Source organism: Mesoplodon bidens, assembly GCF_964165515.1.
Source record: "Mesoplodon bidens genome assembly, chromosome: 6".
NCBI classification, from domain to species: Eukaryota; Metazoa; Chordata; class Mammalia; order Artiodactyla; family Ziphiidae; genus Mesoplodon; species Mesoplodon bidens.
Window position 1 is genome coordinate 51689368 of NC_138162.1, and position 27635 is coordinate 51717002.

The following is a 27635-nucleotide window of genomic DNA, read 5'->3' on the forward strand; positions in this document are numbered from 1 at the left end:
TATTTAATTTTTGTGTCACTTTTGTCAGAAATCAGTTGTAAATATAAGAGTAACTGACCATAAATTCTGAGCTCTGGTTCTCTTGCTTTGATTTCTATTTCTGTCCTCATGCCAGTACTACACAGTCTGAATTACTGTAGCTTTGTAGTAAGTATTGAAATTAGAAGTGTGAGTTCTTAAAATTTGTTGTTCTTTTTCAAGAACGTTTTGGTCCCTGGCATATCCATATAACTTTTAGGATCAGCTTGTATTTTCTGCAAAAATATCGAGTTAGGATTTTGGTAGAGATTGTTCTGAATCAGTAGATCAATTTGTGGAGTATTACCATTTAACAATATTAAGTCTTGTGAGCCATGAACATGGGATGTCTTTACATTTATTTAGATCTTTAAATCCTTTCAACAGTTTTTGTAGTTTTTCAGAGGACAAGTCTTGAACTGCTTTTGTTAAACTTATTCCTAGGTATTTTAATCTTTTTAATGCTATTGTAAATGGAATTGTTTTTGTAATTTTATTTTCAAATTATTCATTACAAGTGTGTAAAAATACGATTTCTGATCTTGTATCTTGCAACTTTGCTGTATTTGTTTATTAGTTCTAATCATTTTTATTGAGCTCCTTGGAAGTTTCTTTATAAAAGCTTATAGCTTCTATAAATAAGTTTTATTTTTTCCTTTCCAATGTGGGTACTTTTATTTCATTTTCTTGCCTAATTTCTCTAGGCATAAACTCCAGTATGATATTGAATACAAGTGATGAGAGGGGCCATGCTTATCTCTTTCCTCATTCTAGGAGAAAAACTTACAGTCTTTCTTCATTAAGTACAATAGTAACTGTGGGTTTTTTGCACGTGTCCCTTCTGTCTCCTCTAAATGTTCTGATTTATTGGCATATAGTTGTTCATAGTATTCCTTTATAATTCTTTTTATTTCTGCAAGTTCTAGAATGATGTCTTCTTTCAATATTGATTTTATTATTTATTTATTTATTTATTTATTTATTTATGGCTGCATTGGGTCTTCATTGCTGTGTGTGGGCTTTCTCTAGTTGCAGTGAGCAGGGACTACTCTTCATTGTGGTGCACAGGCTTCTCATTGTGGTGGCATCTCTTGTTGCAGAGCACAGGCTCTAGGGCATGCGGGCTTCACTAGTTGTGGCACATGGGCTTAGTTGCTCTGCGGTATTGTGATCTTCCCAGAGCAGGGCTTGAACCCATGTCTCCTGCATTGTCAGGTGGATTCTTAACCACTGTGCCACCAGGAAAGCCCTCATTTATTTTAATAATTTGAGCGTTCTCTCTTTTTTCTTGGTCAATCTAGCTAAAGTTTTATCTATTTGGTTGATCTTTTTCAAAGAATGAACTTTTAGTTTTTATGATTATCTCATTTTTAATTCTTTATTTTACTTATTTCCACTCTACTCTTTATTATTTGATTCCTTTTGCATTCTTTGGGTTTAGTTTCCATTAAAATTCTAGTTGCTTAAGGTGGAAGGCAAATTTACTGATTTGAGATCTTTTTAATATAGCCATTTACAATATTAATTTTACTCTAAGCACTACTTTAGGTGCATCCTATATGTTTCATTATGTTGTGTTTCCATTTTCATTCATCTCAAAGAACTTTTAAGTTTCCCTTTTATTTTTTTATACATCTTTATTGGAGTATAATTGCTTCACAATGTTGTGTTAGTTTCTGCTGTACAACAAAGTGAATCAGCTATATGCACACACATATCCCCATATCCCCTCCCTCTTGAGCCTCCCTCCCACCCTCCCTACCCAACCCCGCTAGGTGGTGACAAAGCACCGAGCTGATCTCCCTGTGCTATGCAGCAGCTTCCCACCAGCCATCCGTTTTACATTTGGTAGTGTATATATGTCAGTGATACTCTCTCACTACATCCCAGCCTCCCATAACCCCTGTGTCCTCAAGTCTGTTCTCAGAACCTACCACTAGGTTCATCAGTACCATTTTTCTAGATTCCATATATATGCGTTAGCATATGGTATTTGTTTTTCTCTTTCTGACTTACTTCACTCTGTATGACAGAGTCTAGGTCCATCCACCTCACTACAAATAATTCAGTTTCATTCTTTTATATGGCAGAGTGATATCCCATTGTATATATGTGCCATATCTTCTTTATCCATTTGTCTGTTGATGGACATTTAGGTTGTTTCCGTGTCCTGGCTATTGTAAATAGTGCTGCAGTGAACATTGTGGTACATGTCTCTTTTGGAATTATGGTTCTCTCAGGGTATATGCCCAGTAGTAGGATTGCTGGGTCATATGGTACTTCTATTTTTAATTTTTTAAGGAATCACCATACTGATCTCCATAGTGGCAGTGTCAATTTCTATTCCCACCAACAGTGCAGGAGGGTTCCCTTTCCTCCACACCCTCTCCAGCATTTATTGTTTCTAGATTTTTTGATGATGGCCATTCTGACTGGTGTGAGGTGATACCTCATTGTAGTTTTGATTTGCATTTCTCTAATGATTAGTGATGTTGAGCATTCTTTCATGTGTTTGTTGGCAATCTGTATGTCTTCTTTGGAGAAATGTCTATTTAGGTCTTCTGCCCATTTTTGGATTGGGTTGTTTTTTTTCTGATATTGAGCTGCATGAGCTGCTTGTATATTTTGGAGATTAATCCTTTGTCCATTGCTTTATTTGCAAATATTTTCTCCCATTCTGAGGGTTGTCTTTTCTCTTGTTTGTGGTTTCCTTTGCTGTGCAAAAGCGTTTAAGTTTCATTAGATCCCATTTGTTTATTTTTGTTTTTATTTCCATTTCTCTAGGAGGTGGGTCAAAAAGGATCTTGCTGTGATTTATGTCATAGAGTGTTCTGCCTGTGTTTTCCTCTAAGAGTTTTATAGTGTCTGGCCTTACATTTAAGTCTTTAATCCATTTTGAGTTTATTTTTGTGTATGATGTTAGGGAGTGTTCTAATTTCATTCTTTTACATGTAGCTCTCCAGTTTTCTCAGCACCACTTATTGAAGAGACTGTCTTTTCTCCATTGTATAGTCTTGCCTCCTTTATCAAAGATAAGTTGACCATATGTGCGTGGGTTTATATCTGGGCTTTCTATCCTGTTCCATTGATCTATATTTCTGTTTTTTGTGCCAGTACCATATTGTCTTGACTACTATAGCTTTGTAGTATAGCCTGAAGTCAGGGAGCCTGATTCCTCCAGCTCCGTTTTTTTCCCTCAAGATTGCTTTGGCTATTTGGGGTCTTTTGTGTTTCCATACAAATTGTAAAATTTTTTGTTCTAGTTCTGTGAAAAATGCCATTGGTGGTTTGATAGGAATTGCATTGAATCTGTAGATTGCTTTGGGTAGTATAGTAATTTTCACAATGTGGAGTCTTCTAATCCAAGAACATGGTATATATCTCCATCTGTTTGTATCGTCTTTGATTTCTTTCATCACTGTCTTGTAGTTTTCTGAGTAAAGGTTTTTTGCACCTTAGGTAGGTTTATTCCTAGGCATTTTATTCTTTTTGTTGCAGTGGTAATTGGGAGTGTTTCCTTAATTTCTCTTTCTCATTTTCCATTGTTAGTGTATAGGAATGCAAGAGATTTCTGTGCATTAATTTTGTATCCTGCTACTTTACCAATTCATCAATTAGCTCTAGTAGTTTTCTGCTGGCACCTTTAGGATTTTCTATGTGTAGTATCACATAATCTGCAAACAGTAACAGCTTTACTTCTTTTCCAGTTTGGATTCCTCTTATTTCTTTTTCTTCTCTGATGGTCATGGCTAAAACTTCCAAAACTATGTTGAATAATGGTGAGAGTGGAAATCCTTGTCTTCTTCCTGATCTTAGAGAAAATGGTTTCAGTTTTCCACCATTGAGAATGATGTTGGCTGTGGGTTTGTCATATATGGCCTTTAGTATGTTGAGGTAGGTTCCCTCTGTGCACACTTTCTGGAGAGTTTTTATCATAAATGGGTGTTGAATTTTGTCAGAAGCTTTTTCTGCATCTATTGAGATGATCGTATGGATTTTATTCTTCAGTTTGTTAATATGGTGTATCACATTGATTGATTTGCATATATTGAAGAATCCTTGCATTCCTGGGATAAACCCCACTTGATCATGGTGCATGATCCTTTTAGTGTTCTGTGGATTCTGTTTGCGGGTATTTTGTTGAGGATTTTTGCATCCATATTCACCAGTGATATTGGCCTGTAATTTTCTTTTCTTTATTTTTTTCTTTATTTTTTTTGTGCGGTACGCGGGCCTCTCAATGTTGTGGCCTCTCTCGTTGCGGAGCACAGGCTCCACACGTGCAGGCTCAGTGGCCATGGCTCACGGGCCCAGCCGCTCCATGGCATGTGGGATCCTCCCGGACCGGGGCACGAACCCACATCCCCTGCAGGCGGACTCTCAACCACTGCACCACCAGGGAAGCCCCTGTAATTTTCTTTTTTTGTGACATCATTGTCTGGTTTTGGTATCAGGGCGATGGTGGCCTCATAGAATGAGTTTGGGAGCGTTCCTCCCTCTGCTATATTTTGGAAGAGTTTGAGAAGGATAGGTGTTAGCTCTTTAAATGTTTGATGGAATTCACCTGTGAAACCATCTGGCCCTGAGCTTGTTTGTTGGAAGATTTTTAATCACAGTTTCAATTTCAGTGCTTGTGATCAGTCTGTTCATATTTTCTATTTCTTCCGGGTTTAGTCTCAGAAGGTTGTACTTTTCTAAGAATTTGTCCATTTCTTCCAGTTTGTCCATTTTATTGGCATAGAGTTGCTTGTAGTAGTCTCTCTCATGATCCTTTGTATTTCTGCAGTGTCAGTTGTTACTTCTTCTTTTTCGTTTCTAATTCTGTTGATTTGAGTCTTCTCCCTTTTTTTCCTGATGAGTCTGGCTAATGGTTTATCAATTTTGTTTATCTTCTCAAAGAACCAGCCAGCTTGTAGTTTTCTTGATCTTTGCTGTTCTTTCCTTCATTTCTTTCTGATCCAATCTTTATGATTTCTTTCCTTCTGCTAACTTTGGGGGGTTTTTTTGGGTTCTTTCATTGCTTTAGGTTTAAGGTTAGGTTGTTTACTTGAGATTTTTCTTGTTTCTTGAGGTAAGATTGTATTGCTATACATTTCCCTCTTAGAACTGCTTTTGCTCCATCCCATAGGTTTTGGGTCATCATGTTTTGATTGTCATTTGTTTCTAGGTATTTTTTGATTTCCTCTTTGATGTCGTCAGTGATCTCTTGGTTATTTAGTAACGTATTGTTTAGCCTCCATGTGTTTGTGTTTTTTACCGTTTTTTCCCTGTAATTAATTTCTAATCTCATAGCATTGTGGTCAGAAAAGATGCTTGATATGATTTCAGTTTTCTTAAATTTACTGAGGCTTGATATGTGACCCAAGATGTGAACTATCCTGGAGAATGTTCCATGCACACTTGAGAAGGAAGTGTAATCTTCTGTTTTCAGATGGAATGTCCTATAAATATCAATTAAATCTATCTGATCTCTTGTGTCATTTAAAGCTTGTGTTTCCTTATTAATTTTCTGTTTCGATCTGTCCATTGGTGTAAGTGAGGTGTTAAAATCCCCCACTATTATTATGTTACTGTCGATTTCCTCTTTTATAGCTGTTAACAGTTGCCTTATGTATTGAGGTGCTCCTATGTTGGGTGCATATATATTTATAATTGTTATATCTTCTTCTTGGATTGATTCCTTGATCATTATGTAGTGTCCTTACTTTTCTCTAGTAGCATTCTTTATTTTAAAGTCTAGTTTATCTGATATGAGTATTGCTCCTCCAGCTTTCATTTGATTTCCATTTGAATGGAATATCTTTTTCCATCCCCTCACTTTCAGTCTGTATGTGTCCCTAGGTCTGAAGTGGGTCTCTTGTAGACAGCATATATATGGGTCTTGTTTTTGTACCCATTTAGCAAGCCTGTGTCTTTTGGTTGGAGCATTTAATCCATTCACATTTAAGGTAATTTATTGATATGTATGTCCCTATTACCATTTTCTTAATTGTTTTGGGTTTGTTTTTGCAGGCCCTTTGCTTCTCTTGTGTTTCCCACTTAGAGAAGTTCCTTTAGCATTTGTTGTAGAGCTGGTTTGGTGGTGCTGAATTCTCTTAGCTTTTGCTTGTCTGTAAAGCTTTTGATTTCTCCTTCAAATCTGAATGAGATCCTTGCTGAGTAGAGTAATCTTGGTTGTAGGTTCTTCCCTTTCATCACTTTAAGTATATCATGCCACTCCCCTCTTACTTGCAGAGTTTCTGCTGAAAAATCAGCTGTTAACCTTATGGGGATTCCCTTGCATGTTATATGTTGCTTTTCCCTTGCTGCTTTTAATATTTTTTCTTTGGATTTAATTTTTGATAGTTTGATTAATATGTGTCTCAGTGTGTCTCTCCTTGGGTTTATCCTGTATGGGACTCTCTGCACTTCCTGGACTTGATTGACTATTTCCTTTCCCATGTTAGGGATGTTTTCAACTCTAATCTCTTCAAATATTTTCTCAGACCCCTTCTTTTTCTCTTCTTCTTCTGGGACCTCTACAATTGTAATGTTGGTGCATTCACTGTTGTCCCAGAGGTCTCTGAGACTTTACTCAATTCTTTTCATTCTTTTTTCTTTATTCTGCTCTGCAGGAGTTATTTCCACCATTCTGTCTTCCAGGTCACTTATCTGTTCTTCTGCCTCAGTTATTCTGCTATTGATTCCTTCTAGACTATTTTAAATTTCAGTTATTGTGTTGTTCATCACTGCTTGTTTGTTCTTTAGTTTTTCTAGGTCCTTGTTAAATATATCTTGTATTTTCTCCATTCTATTTCCGATATTTTGGATCATCTTTACTATCCTCACTCTGAATTCTTTTTCTGGTAGACTGCCTATCTCCTCTTCCTTTGTTTGGTCTTGTGGGTTTTTACCTTGCTCTTTCATCTGCTGCATATTTCTGTGTCTTCTCATTTTGTTTAACTTACTGTGTTTGGGGTCTCCTTTCTGCAGGCTGCAGGGTCGTAATTCCTCTTACTTCTGTTGTCTGTGCCTAGTGGGTGAGTTTGGTTCAGTGGCTTGTGTAGGCTCCCTGGTGGGGGGGACTGGAGCCTATGTTCTGGTGGGTGAAGCTGGATCTTGTCCCTCTGATGGGCAGGGCCACATCTGGTGGTGTGTTTTGCGGTGTCTTTGAGCTTAGTATGACTTTAGGTAGCCTAGCCTGTCTGCTAGTGGGTGGGGTTGTGTTCCTGTTTTGCTAGTTGTTTGCTGTGAGGCATCCAGCACTGGAGCTTGCTGGCCGTTGGGTGGAGCTGGGTCTTTGTGTTGAGACAGAGACCTCTGGCAGAGCACTCACTGATTAATATTCCAAGGGGCTGGGAGTTCTCTGGTGGTCTGACATGCTGGACTCAGCTCTCCCACCCCCAAGGCTCTGGCCTGATCCCCTGCTGGACCACCAAGACCCTGCAAGCCACACAGTGTGGAAGAATAGGAAGAAGAAAAACCAAATCATAAAGAAAAAACAGAAAAGAACCCAAACAAACAAACGGACAAATCCCCAAGACAAATGGTAAAAGCAAAGCTAAACAGACAAAATCACACAAAGAAACATACACACAGGCACTCACAAAAAAACAAAAGAAGAAAAAGAGAAAACAAAGAAGAGAGGAACCAAACCAATAAACAAATCCAAAGCCAAAACAAACACTGAAAACTAACAAAAACATAAAAGCAGAAACAAATCAAGTGCAGAATGCAAACTGAAAAAAGGCACTGAAAGCATAAAAGAAATACAAAAACGATAAAGCAAAATGTAAAGACGAAAGATGAAAACAAAAGGAAAAAATACAAAATGACAGAGAGGTAAAGTAAAAATAGAAAAATATAAAATACAGTTAAAATAAAACAAAGCAAAAGAAAGGAAAAAACAAACACAAGGAAAAAGCACAATATAAAAGTACAGTAGAATTAGGTAAAAACAATTAAGTAAAATATATTTTAAAAATAAAAGCATAAAAAGAAAAGTAAATTTAAAAGTAAAATTTAAAAAATGATAATAATAAAAAAACAACAGAACCAAAAAAAAAAAAGTAGTGATATTTTCCTGTAACCTTCATTGTCAGTGTCCTTGGCCGCACAGTGAGCCACAGCCAATTCCTGCTTCCGCAGGAAGCCCTCGGGTACCTCTAGGTGGGTCTCTGGACCTGCTGTGGGCACTGTGGGGCCAGCTCAGACTCTGACCTGACCTTAGTCCTGCGTGTACTTGCCCCCAAAGTCTACAGTTGCCCCCAAAGTCCACAGCCTCAACTGTGGGAACACTCATTGTCTATTCAGGTATTCTACAGATGCAGGGTTTACCCAGCTGATTGCAGGGATTTGATCACTGCTCCTGAGCTGCATGGGGATACTTCCCTTTCTCTTTTTTGGTCACACTGCCCCTGGAGTTCAGCTTTGGTTTTGGCCCCGCCTCTGCATGTAGCTGCCCTCAGGCGTCTGTTGCCTGCCCAGGCAAGAGGGGGCAAAGCAGCAGCTATAGATTAGGTCTCACTTGCTTGCTCAGGCTGGGGGGAGAGGGATATAGCAGTCATAATTGGGATGTGCGGGGAGGGCCTGCAGTGGCAGAGGCCGTTGTGAAGTTGCAAGAGCCTAAGGAGGCACGCCATGCTTTCTCCCAGGGAAGTTGGTCCTGGTTCGCAGGACCCTCAGCAGTGGCAGGCTGCACAGGCTGCTAGGAAGTTGTGGGCAGGTACCTGCCTTGCACACAGGACCCTTGGTGGCAGTGGCAGCAGCCTCTGGGGTCCGAGATAACAGCCACAGGTCACACTCGCACCCATGCAGGCATTGCCCTACCATCTGTGAGCACACAGAGAGAGAAGCTTTTCTGGCAGGGCTGCCCCTCTCCTCATGCACACAACAAAGGTATCCTGCCTCTCTGGCAGGCCTAGGTTTTTTCCCAGACTCCCTCCCAGCTAGCTGTGGCGCACTAGCCCCCCAAGGCTGTCCTCACGCAGCCAACCCCAGTCCTCCCAGGGGTCTGACCTCCGAAGCCCAAGCCTCAGCACCCAGCTCCCACCTTCCCCAGCAAGTGAGCTGACAGGTGTCTCAGGCTGGTGAGTGCTGGTCAGCACTGATCCTCCATGTGGTAATCTGTCTGCTCGGCACTCCACACCTCTGTTGCTGCCCTCTCCTCTGAGGCTCTGACGCTCCCCCGTCCCGTCTCCACCAGTGAGGGGGCTTCCTAGTGTGTGGAAACTTTTCATCCTTCACAGCTCCCTTCCAGAGGGACAGGTCCTGTCCCAATTTCATTGTCTCTTTTTTTCTTTTTTCTTTTGCCCTACCCAGTTACATGGGGATTTTCTCACCTTTGTGGAAGTCTAAGGTCCCCTATGAGGATTCAGTAGTTGTTCTGTAGGCGTTCTTCCACATATAGATCTATTTTTGATGTATTTGTGGGGAGGAAGGTGATCTCCACGTCTTACTCCTCCACCATCTTGCAGTTCTCTCCCCTAAGTTTCCCTTTTATACTACTTCTTTGACCTGTTCATTATTTAGGAATGTGTAATTCAATTTTCACATATTAATGAATTTCCAAAATATCCTGCCGTTGATGTATAATATAGTACCATTGTGGTCAGAGAACATACTTTGTATGACTCCAGTCCTTTTAAATGTATTGAGGATTGTTTTATGACCTAACATGGGATCTGCCCTAGAAAATGTTCCATGTGTACTTGAAAAGTATATGTATTCTGTTCTTGTTGTGTGGCGTATTCAATAGGTGTCTATTAGGTACAATCGCTTCATAGTTTTGTTGAAGTGTTCCATTTTTTTCTTGATATTCTGACTTGTATCCATTATTGAAAGTGTGGCATTGAAGTTTCTGATTGTTGAATTGTTGTTTCTCCTATTCTATCCATTTTTGCACTGTGTATTTTGGTGCTCTGGTATAAGATGCATATTTGTTTATAGTCATTATGTCTTTCTGATAGATTAACACTCTTATCATTATAAAATGTCTTTGTCTCTAGTGACAACTTCTGTTTTAAAGATTATACTGTCTGACATTAGTGCAACCACTCCAACTATCTTTAATTAGTGCTTACAAAGTATCTCTCTTTTCTTCCTTTTGCTTTCAACCTATTTGGTCTTTGAATTTAGTGTGTGTCTTGTAGACGGCATACAGTTGACCCATATTTTCCCCCATTCTTCCAAATGTAAATGGAGTGTTTAATCCATTTACATTTAATGCAGTGACTCATAACTAATAAAGTAGGATTTATTTATACATCATCCATTTTGCAATGTGACTTTTATGTCTTGTGTCTTTTTATTTCCTCTACAAGTATTGCTTTGTTTTGGGTTAAATATTTTCTAGTATACCATTTAAATGCCCATGTCATTTCTTTGACTATATCTTTTGAATTATTTTCTTAATGTTTATAGTAAGGATTACAATTACCATCTTAATTTGTGACAATCTGGTTCAAACTAAAACTAACTTAATTTCAATAGTTTTCAAAAATTTACACCAGTATATTTCTTTCTACCCCTCCTTTATACCATTACTGTCATATAAATTACATCATTATATATTATAAAACCTGTAATTCAATTTTATAATTCTTCCTTTATGTTATTATCTTAAAATAGATGAAAAAGAAATAGATTACAAACAAATACATATTTATTCTCTTATATATTTTCCTGTGAAGTTACATTTACCAGTATTCTTTATTTCTTCATGTGGATTCAAATTACCATCTAGTGTCCTTCTCAGACTTAAGGAATCCCTTTAGCAATTCTTGGAGGATAGATCTGCTAATGACAAATTCCCTCAGAGTTTATCTGGGAATGTTTTCATTTCTCCTCCATTGTAAGGAAAAATTTAGTTGAGTATAGAATTCTTGGTTAACAGTCTTTTTCTTTCAACACTTTGAGATGTCATTCCACTGTTTCCATGGTTTCTGATGAGAAATCAGCTTTTAATCTTATTAAAGATCCTTTGTACATAATGTCATTTTTCTCTTACTATTGATATTTTCAAGATTTTCTTTTTGTCTTTGACTTTCATCAGTTTGACTGTGACATGTCTAAGTGTGGCTCTCTGTGAATAAATTCTACTTGGAGTTTGTTGAGCTTCATGGATGTATGGGTTAATATTTTACATAATATTTGGGAAGTTTTGGGCAATTATTTCTTCAATATTTTTTCTGCTCCTTTCTTTCTCCTTTTCCTCTGGAACTCACATTATGTGAATGTAGGTATGTTTGATGGTGTCCCACAGGCGTCTGAGGCTTTGTTCATTTTATCTTTTTCTTTTTTCTTCTCCTGAAGCTGAATCATCTCTATTGATCCATCTTTAGGTTCCCTGATTATTTCTTCTGCTAGCTCATATCTGTGGTTGAGCCCCTATGGTGAATTGTTCATGTAATTTTTGTACTTTTTAACTCCACAACTTCAATTTTTTTTTCTATTTTTATTTCTCTTTATTGGTACTATGTATTTGATGAAATATCATTTTCACACTTTCCTTTAATCCTCTAGACATCATTCCATTAATTTTTAAAACATATTTACAATAGCTGATTTAAAGTCTGTGTCTACTAAGTCCCAAATCTGGACTTTCTCAGGAGTATTTTCTCTTGGCTGCTTTTTTTCTTCCTGTTAGTGGTATACTTTCCTGTTTCTTTACATGTCTCATGATTTTTTGTAGAAAACTATACAGTTAAATAATGTATCATAATAACTCTAGGGTCGGGTCAGATAGGTATTTATTTTGTTGCTAGGTTCTTGTAATTGTTTTTCTTGTTGCTACTTACTTCCTTACTGACTTTTCTGAACTAATTCTGTAGATTCTGTATTGCTTCCAGTGTATGGACACTTAAGTCCTCTGGTGGCATTTTTTTAAGTTCTTTTATTATTTATTTTAGGAGTCATCCTGTGTCAGTACAATTTAGTGCTCAGCCAATGACTTGTTAGAAAAGTATCTTAAATGCCTTGTCTGTATGTCTTCCACCCTTTTTATCCCTTCCCACAAGAGGATCTATGTGCCTTCGAACTTGTTGCAGTTTATAAGACAGCCTTAGCTTTTACTTCCTGGTTGTGCAGGGTTTCAAGGTCAGCCACTAGTGAGTTATTGGGAGCTTCTCTTTTCCCAGGTCTTTCTTGGGTCACCTTTTTTTTTTTTTAAAGAAGGTGCTGGGGGTAGGAGTTTATTAATTTACTAATTTATTTTTGCTGTGTTGGGTCTTCGTTCCGGTGAGAGGGCTTTCTCTAGTTGTGGCAAGTGGGGGCCACTCTTCATCACAGTGTGCGGGCCTCTCACTATCGCGGCCTCTCTTGTTGCAGAGCACAGGCTCCAGACGCACAGGCTCAGTAGTTGTGGCTCACGGGCCTAGTTGCTCCACAGCATGTTGGATCTTCCCAGACCAGGGCTCGAATCCATGTCCCCTGCATTAGCAGGCAGACTCTCAACCACTGCTCCACCAGGGAAGCCCCCTTGGGTCACCTTTTACACCCTAAGAATATGTCAGAGCTTTTCAAAGTTTCAAAATCTAGTTCTCCAAGATTTCCTTTTAAATTCCTAGTTAGGTTTTTGTTTACCCGCCTGAAATCATAGCCTTAGGTAGCTGCCATATTGCCACCCATTTACTATTGTTTTGATAGTACTCTGGGGATAGGTTGTTTTTTTTTTTTTTCTCCCATGATCTGAACTCTGAGTCCACAAATACCCATGGCACTCTGGGAATAGAGATTTTTCCAGGAACTGCTTGTTCGGACAAAATACTGACTGTGCTCTGGGGATGATGCCTTTAATGTAGCTCTAAAAGAGTTCTGTCCTTTCTGTGGGCTATCTGGCTGCCAATTTTTTGCAGCTATGGTGCCACTAAGCTGGGGAGAAAGGCGGGTGGGAATAGCCTCAAGCTAAAATGTTAGAGACACCACTGTCTTACCAAGGTTCAGTAGTTTCTCTTAGACAATTTTCAGTTTTCTTCTGTGGCTTTGGTTAATTTTCCGCATTTTGAAATGGTTGGTTTTAGTTGTTTTGCCAGTATTTGTATTGTTTTTGTGGGACAGTTTGTGAAGGTTCTTGTCCTACCATTCCAGAAGTCTGTCTCCTCTAGGATTCTGTATAAGTTAAAGAATAATGACAAAGCAAAGAAACAAAAAAGGAGCCTCTTAAAGAGAAATGTTACCCTTTTTCTTCCAGCTTTGTCTTTTTCTGTATCCCTGTCTTGTCTTCTGTACTGTCTTCCAACCTCCCTATGGCATTCACTCTGGGATGGTTTAGTGTAGTGAGGAGAGTCTTGGCTTCGGAACTTGGGCACACCTGGATTCCATTTCTAGCTCTGCAACAGTAAGCAAGATACTGACTCCTTTGGTCTCAGTTTCCTCATATAAATTGGTGATCCTCATAGAATCACAATAAAGATTAAATGAGAAAACTTTTAACGAGCTTATTCCAGACCTGTACCTACTAGGTGCACAATAAATTATTAATATAATATACAATTTATTATTCATTTGGTTCTCTCGTTTCATCCCTTTTTACTGACCTATCTTAATGAGTTTTGGTGTAAAAATAGTAATTAATGGATTTAGGAAAGTAACTTATAGAAGAAAGATAATGAAAAGAGAATCATGTCTTTTCTTTGCTGTGTGATCTTAAGAAAATTATTTAGCCACTTTGAGCCTTAGTGTCCTCACCCTTTTTTTTTTTTTTGCGGTACGCGGGCCTCTCACTGCTGTGGCCTTTGCCGTTGCGGAGCACAGGCTCCGGATGCGCAGGCTCAGCAGCCGTGGCTCACGGGCCCAGCCGCTCCGTGGCATGTGGGATCTTCCCGGACCGGGGCATGAACCCGGGTCCCCTGCATCGGCAGGCGGACTCTCAATCACTGCACCACCAAGGAAGCCCAGTGTCCTCACCTTTTAAATGAGAATACTAGTATGTGCCTCTGATAATGTCAGGGCCTTGCTTTGAGACTCACATGAGTTCATGACACTGTAGGCTTGTGGAGGCTTTGCACCATGCACTGTCTGCAAACATACAGTGGTCTCTAGTTTGTGAAGATAAGTGGCTGGTTCTTGGATTAAATTCATGGGATTAAGTTTGCTTTTTTTTTCTTCTCACAAAACATAAACATAGAATGTAAAATAAGTTGCTTATTATTTGTGGCACCATTTCCCCCATCTTTTGAGTTAGATAAGTATTTTGCCATATTTATCCATTATATAGCAAATGACATTTATTGTTCATAGACTTTGGATTTAATATTTTCATTTAATTATTCACTTTGTGATTTAGGCTAAAATAGAAGAAAAGGCCATTTATGAGTGCTGTAGCAGTCGAAATATGTATGTGAACATAGCAAGAAATACTCTGAAGAAGCTGAGAGACCAAGGTAATATCTTTTCAATTAAGTGATAAGATAAAAAGTTGTGATTAACACCTGACACTGAATGTGTTTTCTTCATTAGCAGGGTTGTTTTTAGATATTCAATGAAATGTATGTTTTAAATATTCTGTTGAGTCGAACATGCAGGTGGCATTTTTTTGTTGAAAGTAACAAGTTAGCCTTGAACTTAGATGTAAATATAACCTCACTGAAAGAGGTTATCACTGATATATTTAAATTTGATTTCTGGTTATAAAAGTAATTCACCTCCATGTGGAATAGTATCAGTACTTCTCAACTTTTTAAAAATCAATATTTTTCCCCTAATAAACCTATTTTTTCTACCTCCTTCACCCCCAGTAAAATGAAGTACTGAGGGATAATATTTTATCAGTTAAATTGGGTTTTGTAAAGCCACATACTATTGTAATAGCTAAGATTTTTTTCATTCCTCAAGAGCCAATTTTACTCCTCTGGGGGCAGTACCACCCCAGTTGAGAATACGTGGCATGAGTTCAAATAATACAGAAAAACATCTTTTAAAAAAACAGTCAAAGACAACTGTCTTCCACATCTCTTATATAGACCCTCCTTTACATGACTACAGAGATATATATAATATTCATGAATACAATCATTTTATATACAGTGTGTCTAACTTTTTTTACTCAGTAAGGTATCATAGAAGTCTTTTGTCAGTTAACCTGGAATCCACGTTCATATCTAGATCTGTATCATATTTTTTAAAGACTGCATGAAACTCTATTGTATACAACCTATACTATAAATATTCCAATATATGGAATCTATAATATAGATGAACTAAACGCCTTTGGGTATTTAGATTGCTTACATTTTTTTTTGAGTATAAATTCTGTGATAAATATGTGTGGGCATGTTAACACATTAACATTTACTTAAACCCGAACATATGTATCTTTAGCATAAATTCCTATACACAGAGAAGCTAGCAGAAAGGGTCTGTATGTTTAAAATTGGTAAATATTGGATTTTTTTGTTTTTTTGTTTTTTTTTTGGCTGCATTGGGTCTTCATTGCTGCGCGAGGGCTTTTCTCTAGTTGCGGCAAGTGGGGGCTACTCTTCATTGCAGTGCATGGGCTTCTTATTGCGGTGGCTTCTCTTGTTGCAGAGCACAGGCCCTAGGCTCATGGGTTTCAGTAGTTGTGGCATGCGGGCTCAGTAGTTGTGGCTCATGGGCTCTAGAGCACAGGCTCAGTAATTGTGGCACACGGGCTTAGTTGTTCCGCAGCATGTGGGATCTTCCCGGACCAGGGCTCGAACCCTTCTCCCCTGCATTGGCAGGCGGATTCTTAACCACTGTGCCACCAGGGAAGCCCTGGTAAATATTGTTAACTACCCCAGAAAGGGTTTGTCCATTTACATCGCCCACTAATGGTGGAGTATGTGGTTTTCCTCATACCCTGCCAAACTTTCTTATTTATCCTATTTCAGAGTATGAAGGTATATTTTTAAAAAGGTTATTTTAATATCTTTTATTCCTACGAAGTTGAAGATGTTTATTTCTCTCTCTTTTTAAGTTTGTTCGTTGTATCCTTCTGCCCCCCCTTTATAAATTGTCCTATTCATTTGGGACAGCCTTTTACATATTCTCTTTTAATATACTGCAGATATTTTCTTCAGTTTGTCACTTGCGCATCAGCCTTGTTTATACTTTTTTTTATAATATAGAGGTTATTTTCAAAGTGTAATCAATCTCTTTTTTATTGGTTTCTGGGTTTTGTGTCATGCTTTGAAAGTCTTTTCCATTCTCAAGAATATAAAAAGTGTTCATCTGTGGTTCCTTTATGGCATTTTTTTTAATGTACAGCACTTTAAGTAGACTTAAATACATGTATTAAAATATACGAGATCTCTTAGATTAGTATTTTCATGGCATTCTAGCTTCCCCCCCCTCTTTTCTCATACTAAATATAGCCCATGGAAATAGAACATGCAGGTCTAAGTACATATTTTAAATATTCCCAATGAAAATAGAAATGGTTTGCAAGCTGTTACAGTTGTGGTAAATGATGGTATAAAACTCAGTGACTCAAATTTAGACACACTTTATCCAGTAGTCAAAATGTATTAGTTTTAGCAAATGTGAAATCCTGATCTTTTTAGTAGTTGAGTAGATATGACTTTTTCCCAGTTTGGAATTGGTTATGAAGATGTTTGCCCTCACATGGATGTTTTAAAAGAAAAAGAAATATTTCATTATACTGTAGACCTTTTTATGTTCTGTATGTTTTTATGAAGTAGATAAAAATAGTTCATCTCAGGAGAAAAGTTCTTATATGTTTTAGATGTGTCTGGAAGCAGTAACAACAATAAGACAACTGGATTGAAAAAGAAGGAAAAGAAAAACGGTAAGCTTACTGTGATAATGATAGGCCCTTGCAGTTGTGACCTTAAAGGGGAAGTAAATTTGGTAGACTGCAGCTATTAAACTGTTGTGTTTGTGAAGGATCAGCTGCATACTTTGTACATGTGCTATCCTTTTTAAAAGCTTGTATAAATTGGAGATGAAAAAATGGACTTTGATTTAAGTAATATTTGGATAGAATTCTCAACTTTGTTTTTTCTTTTGGTAGTTAACATGTGTCTAGTCAGCAAGAGTAGTGCTGCTCAAATTTTCAAACTCTACCTGCATTGGAATTACCTGGAAATCTTGTTAAAAATGCAGATTCTGATTCAGTGGGTCTGGGTACAGCCTCAAAGTCTGAATTTATAACAAGAAAGAAGGTAGAGAAAACAATTTGGTTGTATTTTGAATAAAACCAGATGGTTGTGCTTCTCTTTAAAAAAAAAAGCCTCATGTAAGAATTGAAACAACATAGATGCTTTTAGAATCTCTTAATACTTCTCGTAACAAAGTTTTTCGTTTTACAAAAGAGTTTGCTAAAGCATGTCTAGTAAATTCTGCTAAAGCTTTTAATAATAAATTAGAGAAACTTTCTCCAGAGCTCATTAGAGTGAGGGGATCTGGGACTGGGTTACTGGTGTTGGGAAGAGATCTTTGAGCTATTTTGCCTTTGTGAGAGTCATCAGGGTTCCCATTGCCTCCTGCTTGTAAGACTTTGTACTTTTCTTATCTGAGTGAGTATTAAGAACTGTTACGCAAGATCTCGAACCAGAAGGCCTGGGTTTGTGTATCAACTGTGCTGTGTGACTTTGTTCATATGTCCTTACTTTTCTGAGCCTCATCTAATTCATCTGTAAAAGTGAAGTCAGTTCACTTGCCATTCTGGCTTAATGTAAAGTTTAAATCAACATGCTTAGAACAGGTTTTGGCCTGCTTAATATGCACCAGCTATTACTGATATAATTTTAACTTTCCCATCTCTCGCCCAAAGCTTAGGACATCACATGATCCAGGAAACAATATTGATTTGTTGTGGCTCTTATTGAAGGACACGAAGACTTGGATTCTTTTAGACTACTGTCATACTTAATGTTAGGCAGAATCCTAGCATTTCATATCTAAAAGGGTTAGTAGATTCTAACCTTACCACTACTTAAAAAGGAAAAAAAAAGCAATTTAAATTTTATTGAACAGCTTTTCTTTTTCTCTTAGTGCTCATAGGAATTATTCTCTACAGACATCTTAAAGACTACCTTCTAACTGAAGAACAGTTCCGTGAAAATAACTACCCCCAACCCAACCCTGACAAACCAGGAAATATTCTTTTAAACCCAGGCATGACAAAAACTCTTGTAAATGATCGTATGTATATGGGTCCAACAATTATCCTTTCTACACACTAAGACTGGAGCCCTAAAAGTCCCAGTGTTCTGGGACTTCCCTGGTGGTCCAGTGGCTAAGACTCCACGCTCCCAATGCAGGGGGCCCAGGTTTGATCCCTGGTCAGGGAACTAGAGCCCATGTGCCACAACTAAGTCCCATGCTCTAACTGAAGATCCTGCATGCGACAATGAAGATCCCACGTGCCACAACTAAGACCCAGTGCAGCCAAATAAATAAATATGAAAAATAAATAAAAATAAAAGTCCCAGTGTTCTGACATTTTCTAATGGAAAGAAGATTTGTGGCCAGCCATGGCCACAAATGATGGCCAGCATCATTAGGCTACAGGTAAAAAAGCATTGTTGCATTTCATTTTCTTTCCCTTTCCATTTCATTTTATTCCCAGTATCTAAGTGCTTTATTTATGTAATCAGTTTTATTAAATCTTAGCAGCCATTTCAGGTAAGTACTGTTACCACCTCCATTTATACAAATGAAGAAACTAAGGTTCGGAGAGGTCAAATAATTTATCAAAGGTCACTCAGAAAATAAGTGGTAGAGCCAGGATTTGAACCCAAGGAGTCTGACTCTGGAGCTTCTGCTTTTACCCCTAGACATATGTAGGCAGTGCTGTGTACTGTATACTTCATACCCTTTCACTAGGAATTCTTAGAAAAAGACTTACAGTTAGTCTTATTATTTTGCCTTTTCTCCAAATACTGGGCATAGTTAGTTAATATATTTATCCCACTCCCTCTCCCCCGAGAAAAGAGATAACAAGAGAATATTTAACATTAACACAACTGTCAAATGTTAGGTCCATCAGAGTTTGAAATGCAGTTATAGAAGTATTTTTCATTGGCTAGAAGATATTTAGCTTCATCTCTTGCATCTTTAGAACTTCTCTCTTGGGATTATTTTCGCCATTTGCTTTACCTTTCTTTAAATCCTCTCATTGGAAGGCAGTACACTTAACAGTTAAGAACCGGGGCTCTGAAGGAGAAAGGCAAATCTGGGTCGGGGTGCTGGGTAAGTCATGGGTCACTCTCCCAGTGTCGGCTTCCCCACTCTGAATAATGAGATGATGGTAGCTGCCCCATCAGTAGCTATGAGAATCCGTTAAAATAGTGCATCTGAAGTGCTTGGTGCAGTGCCTGCCTCATCATCGCATAACAGACACCCAAATAAAAGAGTTGCTGTCATCATCGTCCTCAGAGCCAGTTTGAGGGTCATTAATAAAAACAAGTATTCATAAACGGGTCTAGCGAAAAGCCCAGATACACTCTCAGTGACAATAAACAAACAGATCACTATGTGTCTAAAAGGAAGACATGGGTCCTAATTCAGGAGTTACTATGTACTAGAGTAGATGACAGATCAAGTTGGTGACAGTCAACTTGTGGTGCTAAAACCACAATTACCTGGCGTTGGGCTGACTCTGGAAGCAGGTGGGAGAATGCCTGTTTGAGCAGTGGCAGCCCTGATGCAGGAAGCAGTTCACCTGCACACACTCCTTTGCATAATTCTGTTCCTTTTCCTGTTACTTCGAGATCACACTGAGTGTGTGCTCACGACAGGATCAGGAATGCAAAGGCAAGTCTCTGCATTCAGGTCCTCATTTCCGCCCCCCCCCGCATCTATTCATGAATAACTCTACTTCGTGTTCTGTTTCAGCTCCTAGGAAGATGTGCTGTCGATGTGGGAAGATCTATGGCGTGGCTCCTGCAGGCAAACACAGCAGCAGAGAGGAATGTCACTACCACCTTGGCCGACTGGTGAGTCATAAAGGCAAGTATCTGGTCATTCCATTTCATTTACTTGACGAGCTGGTGCCAAAGCGCTGGGGAGAAAAGTGGAATAAAGTATTCAGTTCAGTGTGTATTTGTTAAATACAGCCCAGTAAAGAGAAACTGTATTGATTCAAAAGTTTCCATTACAAACACTCCCAACCATCACTTCTTAACTTTGGAGCTCGCTGGCTCAAGAAGTATGGCTGTGATGATTCTTCCGCCTTTTTAAGACCTCAGGTCAATCAGCTACCTCCTGACTTCACCTGCTTTTCACAGGCCAGCATTAGAATAATTGCTTACGGCTTCAGTTCCTTGGCCCCTGCCCTGCACTGAGTGAGGATGAATACCTGCTTCCTCACCCCCAACCCAGCCCCCATTTCTTCTCCAGCACAGTAAATTCCCTACAGTCCACTCAGATGGGTTTTTTCCCCTACTCAGACCAAAAAAAACCTGGGTGCAGTCACCACTGTCTCCCCTCGGTGCACCCTCCCCCACCCCCATTCAAGGCCTTTGTTTTGTTTTTCCCTTTTTTCTTTTTTTCTGCCTATGCCAGCGCCCTTAGTTCCCCCACCAAGGATTGAATCCAGGCCACGGCACTGAGGGCACCGAGTCCTAACCACTGGACCGCCAGGGAACTCCCTGGTGCGCCCTTTCATCTCAGCGGTGTCCACGTCCCATTTGTTCTGTTACCTCCAAAGTGTCTCTTCTCCACCTCTGCTGCCCCCCACCAGGGCCACAAGACCCTCATCTCCTTCCCAAGCTACTGCAGCATCCTCCCAGTCTTACACTCCCCTGCCCCAAGCTACTTCTCAGCCAACAACCCCCAGAATAATTTTTAAATCACAGTTCTGTTTACATCACTCCCTTGCTTTAATGAAAACTCTTCAATAACTTTGTCAACCCTGCCGAATTTGGCCTCTTTCCCCTATCTTGTACCCTTTCCACAGTTTCCTTCCTATCACACTGGCCAACTTTCTGGAACCTTCTAACCTGCTGTCTCCTCTCCTTTTCACACGGCTGGTTCCTTCTCATCCTTTAGGTCTCTCCTTAAATGTGACCTACTCAAGGTTCTTTCGCGACCCCGTGATCTAAAATAGGTCCTCCCTCTTCTGTCACAACCTTTGAGGGCCTTTGACTGTCACTGCCTTTGACAGCACCCAACTGCATTTTGTAATGATTTAGCGATTTATCCGCCATCTTCAAAAGACTGTAAGCTCTCGGAGGGACCGAATGTCTCCCCGGCACTTAGCATGGTACCTAATGCGTACAGGCTGTCAATATCTGCGTGGATAGATGGGTGAACAGATGAATTATTTATGCAGATACGGAAATGAATATGAAAGCTATTATAATAACTGCTATGAAGAAAATAAAGCAGGGCAGAGGAAGTAGAGAGGAACAGTGGATGTGATTGAATTATAGAATAAATATAAAAATAATGGATCAATAGTAAAGTAAATCAGACAAGTTTGACTTAAGTGTTTAGGGCTTAGTTTTAGTGGGTGGGGAGACTATAAATTCCAAAAGGGAAGAAAAATAGGAAGACACTGTAGGAGAATAAAAGTAGCAGATTAACTACTGTGTGGAATAACTAGACGACACAGCGTAATGAACAGAATGGGACTTTGGAGCTGGCGGACCTGAGATTTTGGGCTGTTTCACCACTTACTTTCTCTGAGACCTTGAGCAGGTTTCTGAAGCTCTCTGAGCTTTTGTTTCCATATTCATAGAATGAGCTTTGTGTGGCAGTTTAGTGAGCTGATGTGTCCAATTCCTGGCTTATAACAGATGCTCTGCTAATACTGGTTCTCAGCCTCCCTTTCTCATCACAGGAGAAGGTAAGATAAAGCCGTGAGATGTCAGGATTGGATGAGTAATAGAAGGTTGGTTAAGCAAGAGTCTTCAGTGCCAGCCTGAGAAATCGGCATTTGATCAGCAATGTACAAGTGAAGCATTTGAGGAAAGTGATGTAATGAAAAATGTGCTTGAGGAAGATTAATCTAACCACATTTTATAGGAAGACTGGTGCAAAACCTACTGCAGGCAGAGGGGTTTTTAGGGAGCAGTTGGGAGAATATTACCTTAGGCCAGAGGGAAGAAGGGCTTGGGGTAGGTAAGGGTACAGGTGAGATGGAAGGTGTGAGAGAGATAAAAGAGAGAAGAAGGCTTAGGCTTGTTGCTGTGAAAATGTGCAAAGTGTCTGGCCAAGGAAAATGGAAGAAGAGGGTGTCGGGATTTCAGAGGTCCAGCCAGGGTTGGAGACAACATCTTTATTACGGTCTCAGTCTACGTAACTGGGTGACGTTGCTCAGGTCACATGCAGGAAGGGAGAGGGCGGTAGCTGGAGCCCATCATCCAGGGGCTTCAGCAAAGAGGGAAGGTCAGGGAGGAGAATATTTTGAAAGGATGGTTGACATAGAGTTAAAGCAGAATAAAGAAGTGACATCAGGAGAGGAGCTGAGGGGCCCGGCCACGTTATGGGGAAGCAAAGGGAGGAAGGGAAGAAAGGCATTCAAGACACTGGTAATTATAATTCACCTTCAAAGTGCAGCCTCTGAGAACTCGGCTTCTAGGAGTCAGTGTTTCCTGTTTGTTACATAATAGCTAGAAAAGCAACCATGCAGAGTTTTAGACTTTACATCAGATCGCTTGCATGGTGCGGTCTTAAAGATGCTTGTGAGTGAGACGCTCTGGGAGTTAGCCACTCCGCCTTGTCAAGCTTGCCTGTTTTGATTTTTACTTTTCGTGTGGTTTGCAGTTCTTGGTGGCTCAGAAAGGCGGCACAGCTGTTGTGAAGGTATCCTTGGATCCCCCGGGTGTCAGGTTGCCAAGGTAGGGCTTGTTCCCCAGAATGCTGCTTGTTTCAGAACCAGAGTTGCTGCCTCCTGCGCAGACCTTGGGGATCCATAAGCATTTGGTATAATCCACTAATTTTCAGTTGATGAAATTTTTATGAGCTTAGTTGCTCTTGCCAAAACGTACAGTAACTTATTTGGCAGTGTTTGCTTCAGCTTCACGTTCATGACCAAAAAGAAAACCTAGAAGGCTTTGTGAAGACTTCTGTCAAGTTCCCACCCTGCAGCGGGAATCACGGTGTATTTGCCGTGAATTGTGAGGTGGTACGCTGGTGGTATGTTTTGCCTTATTTATGCATGTGTAAAGAACGTTCCCAGGCTCGCTCTCTCAGTCCCACACAGCGCTGTGATGTTGTTCACACATTTTCAGATGAAGCAACTGAAGCTGAAAAGAGTTAAGTGACTTGGTGGGATACCTGCACTTGGTGATGGAGCCAGGAGTTGGCCCATGATCCTCTTTCTTTTACTTATTAATTTTTCTTTATATATAGTCACTGCTTGTCCTACTCATTACATTGCTGAAATTACACCGGTGGAAAATGTTATGAGTACTACTGTTATCCCCCAAATCAGCATAAAAGCTTTAATTTTTAAAAAACTATTGTTTTTATAGAGACAGTAAAATATTTATAGGGAGTTATCTTCTTTCATATGAGAATCAATACTAAACAGTAGGGGAAAAACAGAACTTGGAATCATGAGACCTCGGAAGCTCCACTGCTTATCAGGCAAGTCTCCCGGATGCTCCAATCTGTAAATTATGAGGTTAATAACAATCCGACAGTGATGGTGAGAATCAGATACACTAATATATGGCAAAGTGCTTTGTATATGTCAAACATTATGTGAACAGTCATCTTTAACAAAACATAAAATTAAATTTTTGTTCCCTGTGGCATATTTGGAAAGCAGATTTGTGGAGTTTTTAAGCTTAGATTTTTAATTGCAGACAATGAAAGCTGCTTCTGGCTTAGAAATCAAATGATTTTTTTTTCATTCAACAAGGTTTATAACTGCATTGTCCACTATGGTATCCACTAGCAAACAAACATGTCGGTATAGAGAACAGAGTAGCAGTTACCAGAGGGGAAGCGGGGGAGGGCAAAATGGGTAAAGGGGGTCAACTGTATGGTGATGAATGAAAACAAAATTTTTGGTGGTGCAGTGTGCTGTAGTGTTTATAGAAGTCAAAATATAATGTTGTACACATGAAACTTATATAATGTTATAAAACAATGTTACCTCAATAAAAAATTAAATTAAATTAAAAATTTAGGGCTTCCCTGATGGCGCAGTGGTTGAGAGTCCGCCTGCTGATGCAGGGCACATGGGTTCGTGCCCCGGACCAGGAAGATCCCACATGCCGCGGAGCGGCTAGGCCCGTGAGCCATGGCCGCTGAGCCTGCGCGTCCGGAGCCTGTGCTCCGCAACGGGAGAGGCCACAACAATGAGAAGCCCGCGTACTGCAAAAAGGAAAAAAAAACAATTAAAAATTTAGTTCCTCAGTCATAGTAGCCATATTTCACATACTCAATCCCCACTTGTGGCTGGTGGCTACCATATTGGACAGGACAGAAATAGAACATTTCATCTTCACAGAAGGTTCTTTTGGATAGCACTGACCTCTAATGAAAATAATTGTAAAGCCTAAGCCAAGAAAATGAAATTATTTTTATTAGCAGAAATATTACCAACATTAAGGAAAAAATTAAAGCTTGGATCATCTTTTATATGACCATCAGATCCACACACTGGCTTTTGTTAGCAAAACTGAATGATAGGGTTAGATTGTATATTCCAGTTAGAAATATTCCTTTAAGATATCTAAGATGTTAAAATATGTTTGCCCAATATGATGTTTAAATTTAATAGTTCCATCTTTATAGTGCTATACAGCCAAAGGTTTGGAACTTACTCAAGTGACAGTGGTTGATCCCAGCCTCCAGGTGGACTATGATACATTTGTGAAACCAGATGAAGAAGTCATTGACTGTAACAGTAGGTATGCATTATACACAGGGGTTTGTTTTTGAAATTATAGAACATTGAACATGTACTTTGAGTTTTAGCCTAGGTACTTTTATTTGATTCAACTTTAGCGCATGAGTTAACACTGTTTTCTTTTAATTAATCTGTTTATTCAAAACTATTCATGTTCTGTTGAGTACCTTGCTAAAATTATGTAGACACTGTATTAGGCCCTGGGTAACAACCCTAAATTAGAGATACGGCCTCAGCACTCATGTTGTTTACATGTTGGAATGGTAGGTAGGAGGCTAGAGAGACAGACAAAAATATTGAACACGTTATTTATTCATTCAATCATTAATCAGTTTCTTCTGAAAATACCATACTATTCCCATTGGATGAAAATTTCTATAATCCTGTAAACGTGTCGCTGAGTATACGTAGCTTTGATATAGCATACAGAACACTGGTTCAGTGCAAATTCTATTTTACTGTTATTAAAGTAGGACATGTTTCTGATCCAAATTCAATGCTAACTTGAGATAGTGTGATATAGATGTGCCTTTAATTTTTAAAAAGCTCATATAAAACACCCGATAATATCATTGATTAATTGAATTGGATTTCCTAAAGGCATATAAGCCATATGACATGACATATTTATATATTTATTTAAATATATCTATTTAAATATAAAATAGAAGACATTGATCTTATTCTACAATGAAAATTTAGAAGTGTTAATTACTGGTGTGACTGTATTTATTCAATCTTCTTTAAATAAATTCTCCAATGGTACTTAATATGACGTGTGTGTGTATACATGCACACATATATACATACATTTGTATATGTATATATGAACAAATATGACTTGATACACATATACACGTGTATATTACATGCATTATATACTATAGTACATAGTTTATAGTATTATAGTATATATAGTATACATAATATATATTATATATGTGTACGTCCATAATTTTGGAGCACAGTAAGGCAAGGTGGTCAAGTGAATTAAAAGTTGTTGTGATAAATTTTGAGAATAATTGTAAAGAATTCTGCTAACAAGAATTTTTTAACCTGAATTTCCTCATGGTTCATAAAAATGGTTGAATACGTAAAAACTCAGTAAAAGTTGCTGTTATCAGAAAATGCATTTTGTTACTAATCTCTCTCCTGAGCTCATTTGATTTTTTTTCCTACTCATTTTGGCCATATCCTAATAGCCCCAGCTATTTTATATTTTACTCTTTTTTTTTTTTACTTTATTGAGCTATAACTGACAAAATTGTACTATATTTAAAGTTACTGTACTCTTATTGGTTCTTGTTCTTCCATGGGTTTAGCGGAATCTTCTAACTCCTTTTTGGAACAAGTCAGGAAATGCTTTGCTAATTACTGATACTCATAGCAACAAAATGAGAACTGCAGGTCTTGCTTTAAAAATAAAAACTTGAATCTTTAAAGAAAAAGTCAAAAGGGGGCTTCCCTGGTGGCGCAGTGGTTGAGAGTCCGCCTGCCGATGCAGGGGACACGGGTTCGTGCCCCGGTCTGGGAAGATCCCACATGCTGCGGAGCGGCTGGGCCCGTGAGCCATGGCCGCTGAGCCTGCGCGTCTGGAGCCTGTGCTCCGAGACGGGAGAGGCCAAAGCAGTGAGAGGCCCGTGTACCGCAAAAAAAACAAAACAAAGCTCTATGTGCTAATGTGGTAGTCATTATCATTGTGTTATCACTGTTGCTTGATTTGCCCTTTTAGACAAAACAAGATAAGAATCACTGTGCTGATGACTTTGTCCAACTCTTGTAAACCAGAAGCAGTATAAGATGCCCAAGTCATTTGGCTAAACAGGTCAGAAAGAAAGTCCATCATCAATTGTGATGAAACCAAAATCGTTGTTTTGACATGGTCTTAGATCATTGTCTTTAATATTCAAGTGGGTAAAACTACGTTTATCTAATAGGTTATTATAGTCACGTCCTGGAAGATAACTTTTTCATATTAAGTCAGGTAGACTTATAAAGCCTACCTATAAGGTAGGCTCAAAATCAAATGGCATGTTCATTTTTCTTGGCATGATAGACTTGAAAATCTCCCCCTTAATACTCCAGGTTAAAATGGTCTGTTCTTTGCTCCATGTCCTAGAACAGGTGTCAGCACACTATGGTCCATGTTAGCCACCTGTTTTTGCAACTATTTTTATTGGAACAGAGCCACCACACCCACTCACTGATGTATTTTCTATCGCTGCTTTCATACTACAGTGGCATTGTTGAGTAGTTATAACAGAAGTGGTATGGCCTGCAAGCCTAAACTATTTATAACTCGGAAGAGAGTTTGGTGGCCACCCCCGATCTAGAACAGTGCTCTGCAACAGAACTCTCCGTTCTACATGTTCACTATCCAATATGGTAGACACTAGCCACATGTGGCTAGTGAGCACTTAAAATGTGTCTAATGTGACCGAGAAAACGATTTTTTCATTTTGCTTACTTAATTTCAATAGTTACATGTGGCTGGTGGCTACCACATTGCACAGCGCAACTCTAGAACTTTGGGGACCTTGACTGTTTGTTTCAGCCACCCCTAGGACTTACCTTCATGCTGAGAAGGGCTAGTTCTTCTTTAGTGTAAGAATGTAAGTAAGGCCATTTAATTTTCCTGAGTATCCACCTCTTTCCCTGCAAAGCTGGTACCATAGTATAGATAGTTGTTTCACACAGCACTGTTGTCTGTGCATGTGACAGATGAGACTGGAATGTGCTTCCACCAGACCCCACCCAAGTGTGAGCAAAGAGAGCTGGGGACGTAAGCTTTCTGTAAGAAAGCTCTTCACAGGGGTGTCCTTCTGACACCTCAGCGACAGCTTGTCTC

The 27635-nt window shown here is 39.0% G+C and overlaps 1 protein-coding gene across 6 annotated transcripts in view; it reads left to right on the plus strand.

Annotated features, from left to right (window-relative positions):
• Window positions 1-27635, plus strand: part of LOC308618649 (uncharacterized protein) — a 42478-nt gene that overhangs the window by 10126 nt on the left and 4717 nt on the right. For 2 of the 6 annotated variants that reach the window (XR_014016045.1, XR_014016046.1), the window contains exons 5-9: window positions 14282-14378; window positions 16700-16762; window positions 19816-19916; window positions 22690-22763; window positions 24673-24788. Coding sequence is in view for 3 of the 6 variants with exons in the window: in XM_081236795.1 (XP_081092921.1) it covers window positions 14282-14378; window positions 16700-16762; window positions 19816-20030 (375 nt within the window). In the remaining 3 variants the exon portion in view is untranslated. Of the gene's footprint in view, window positions 1-14281; window positions 14379-16699; window positions 16763-19815; window positions 20077-22689; window positions 22764-24672; window positions 27549-27635 lie in introns of those variants that run through there. The other 4 variants (XM_081236796.1, XM_081236795.1, XM_081236797.1 and 1 more) reach the window with 4 other exon arrangements.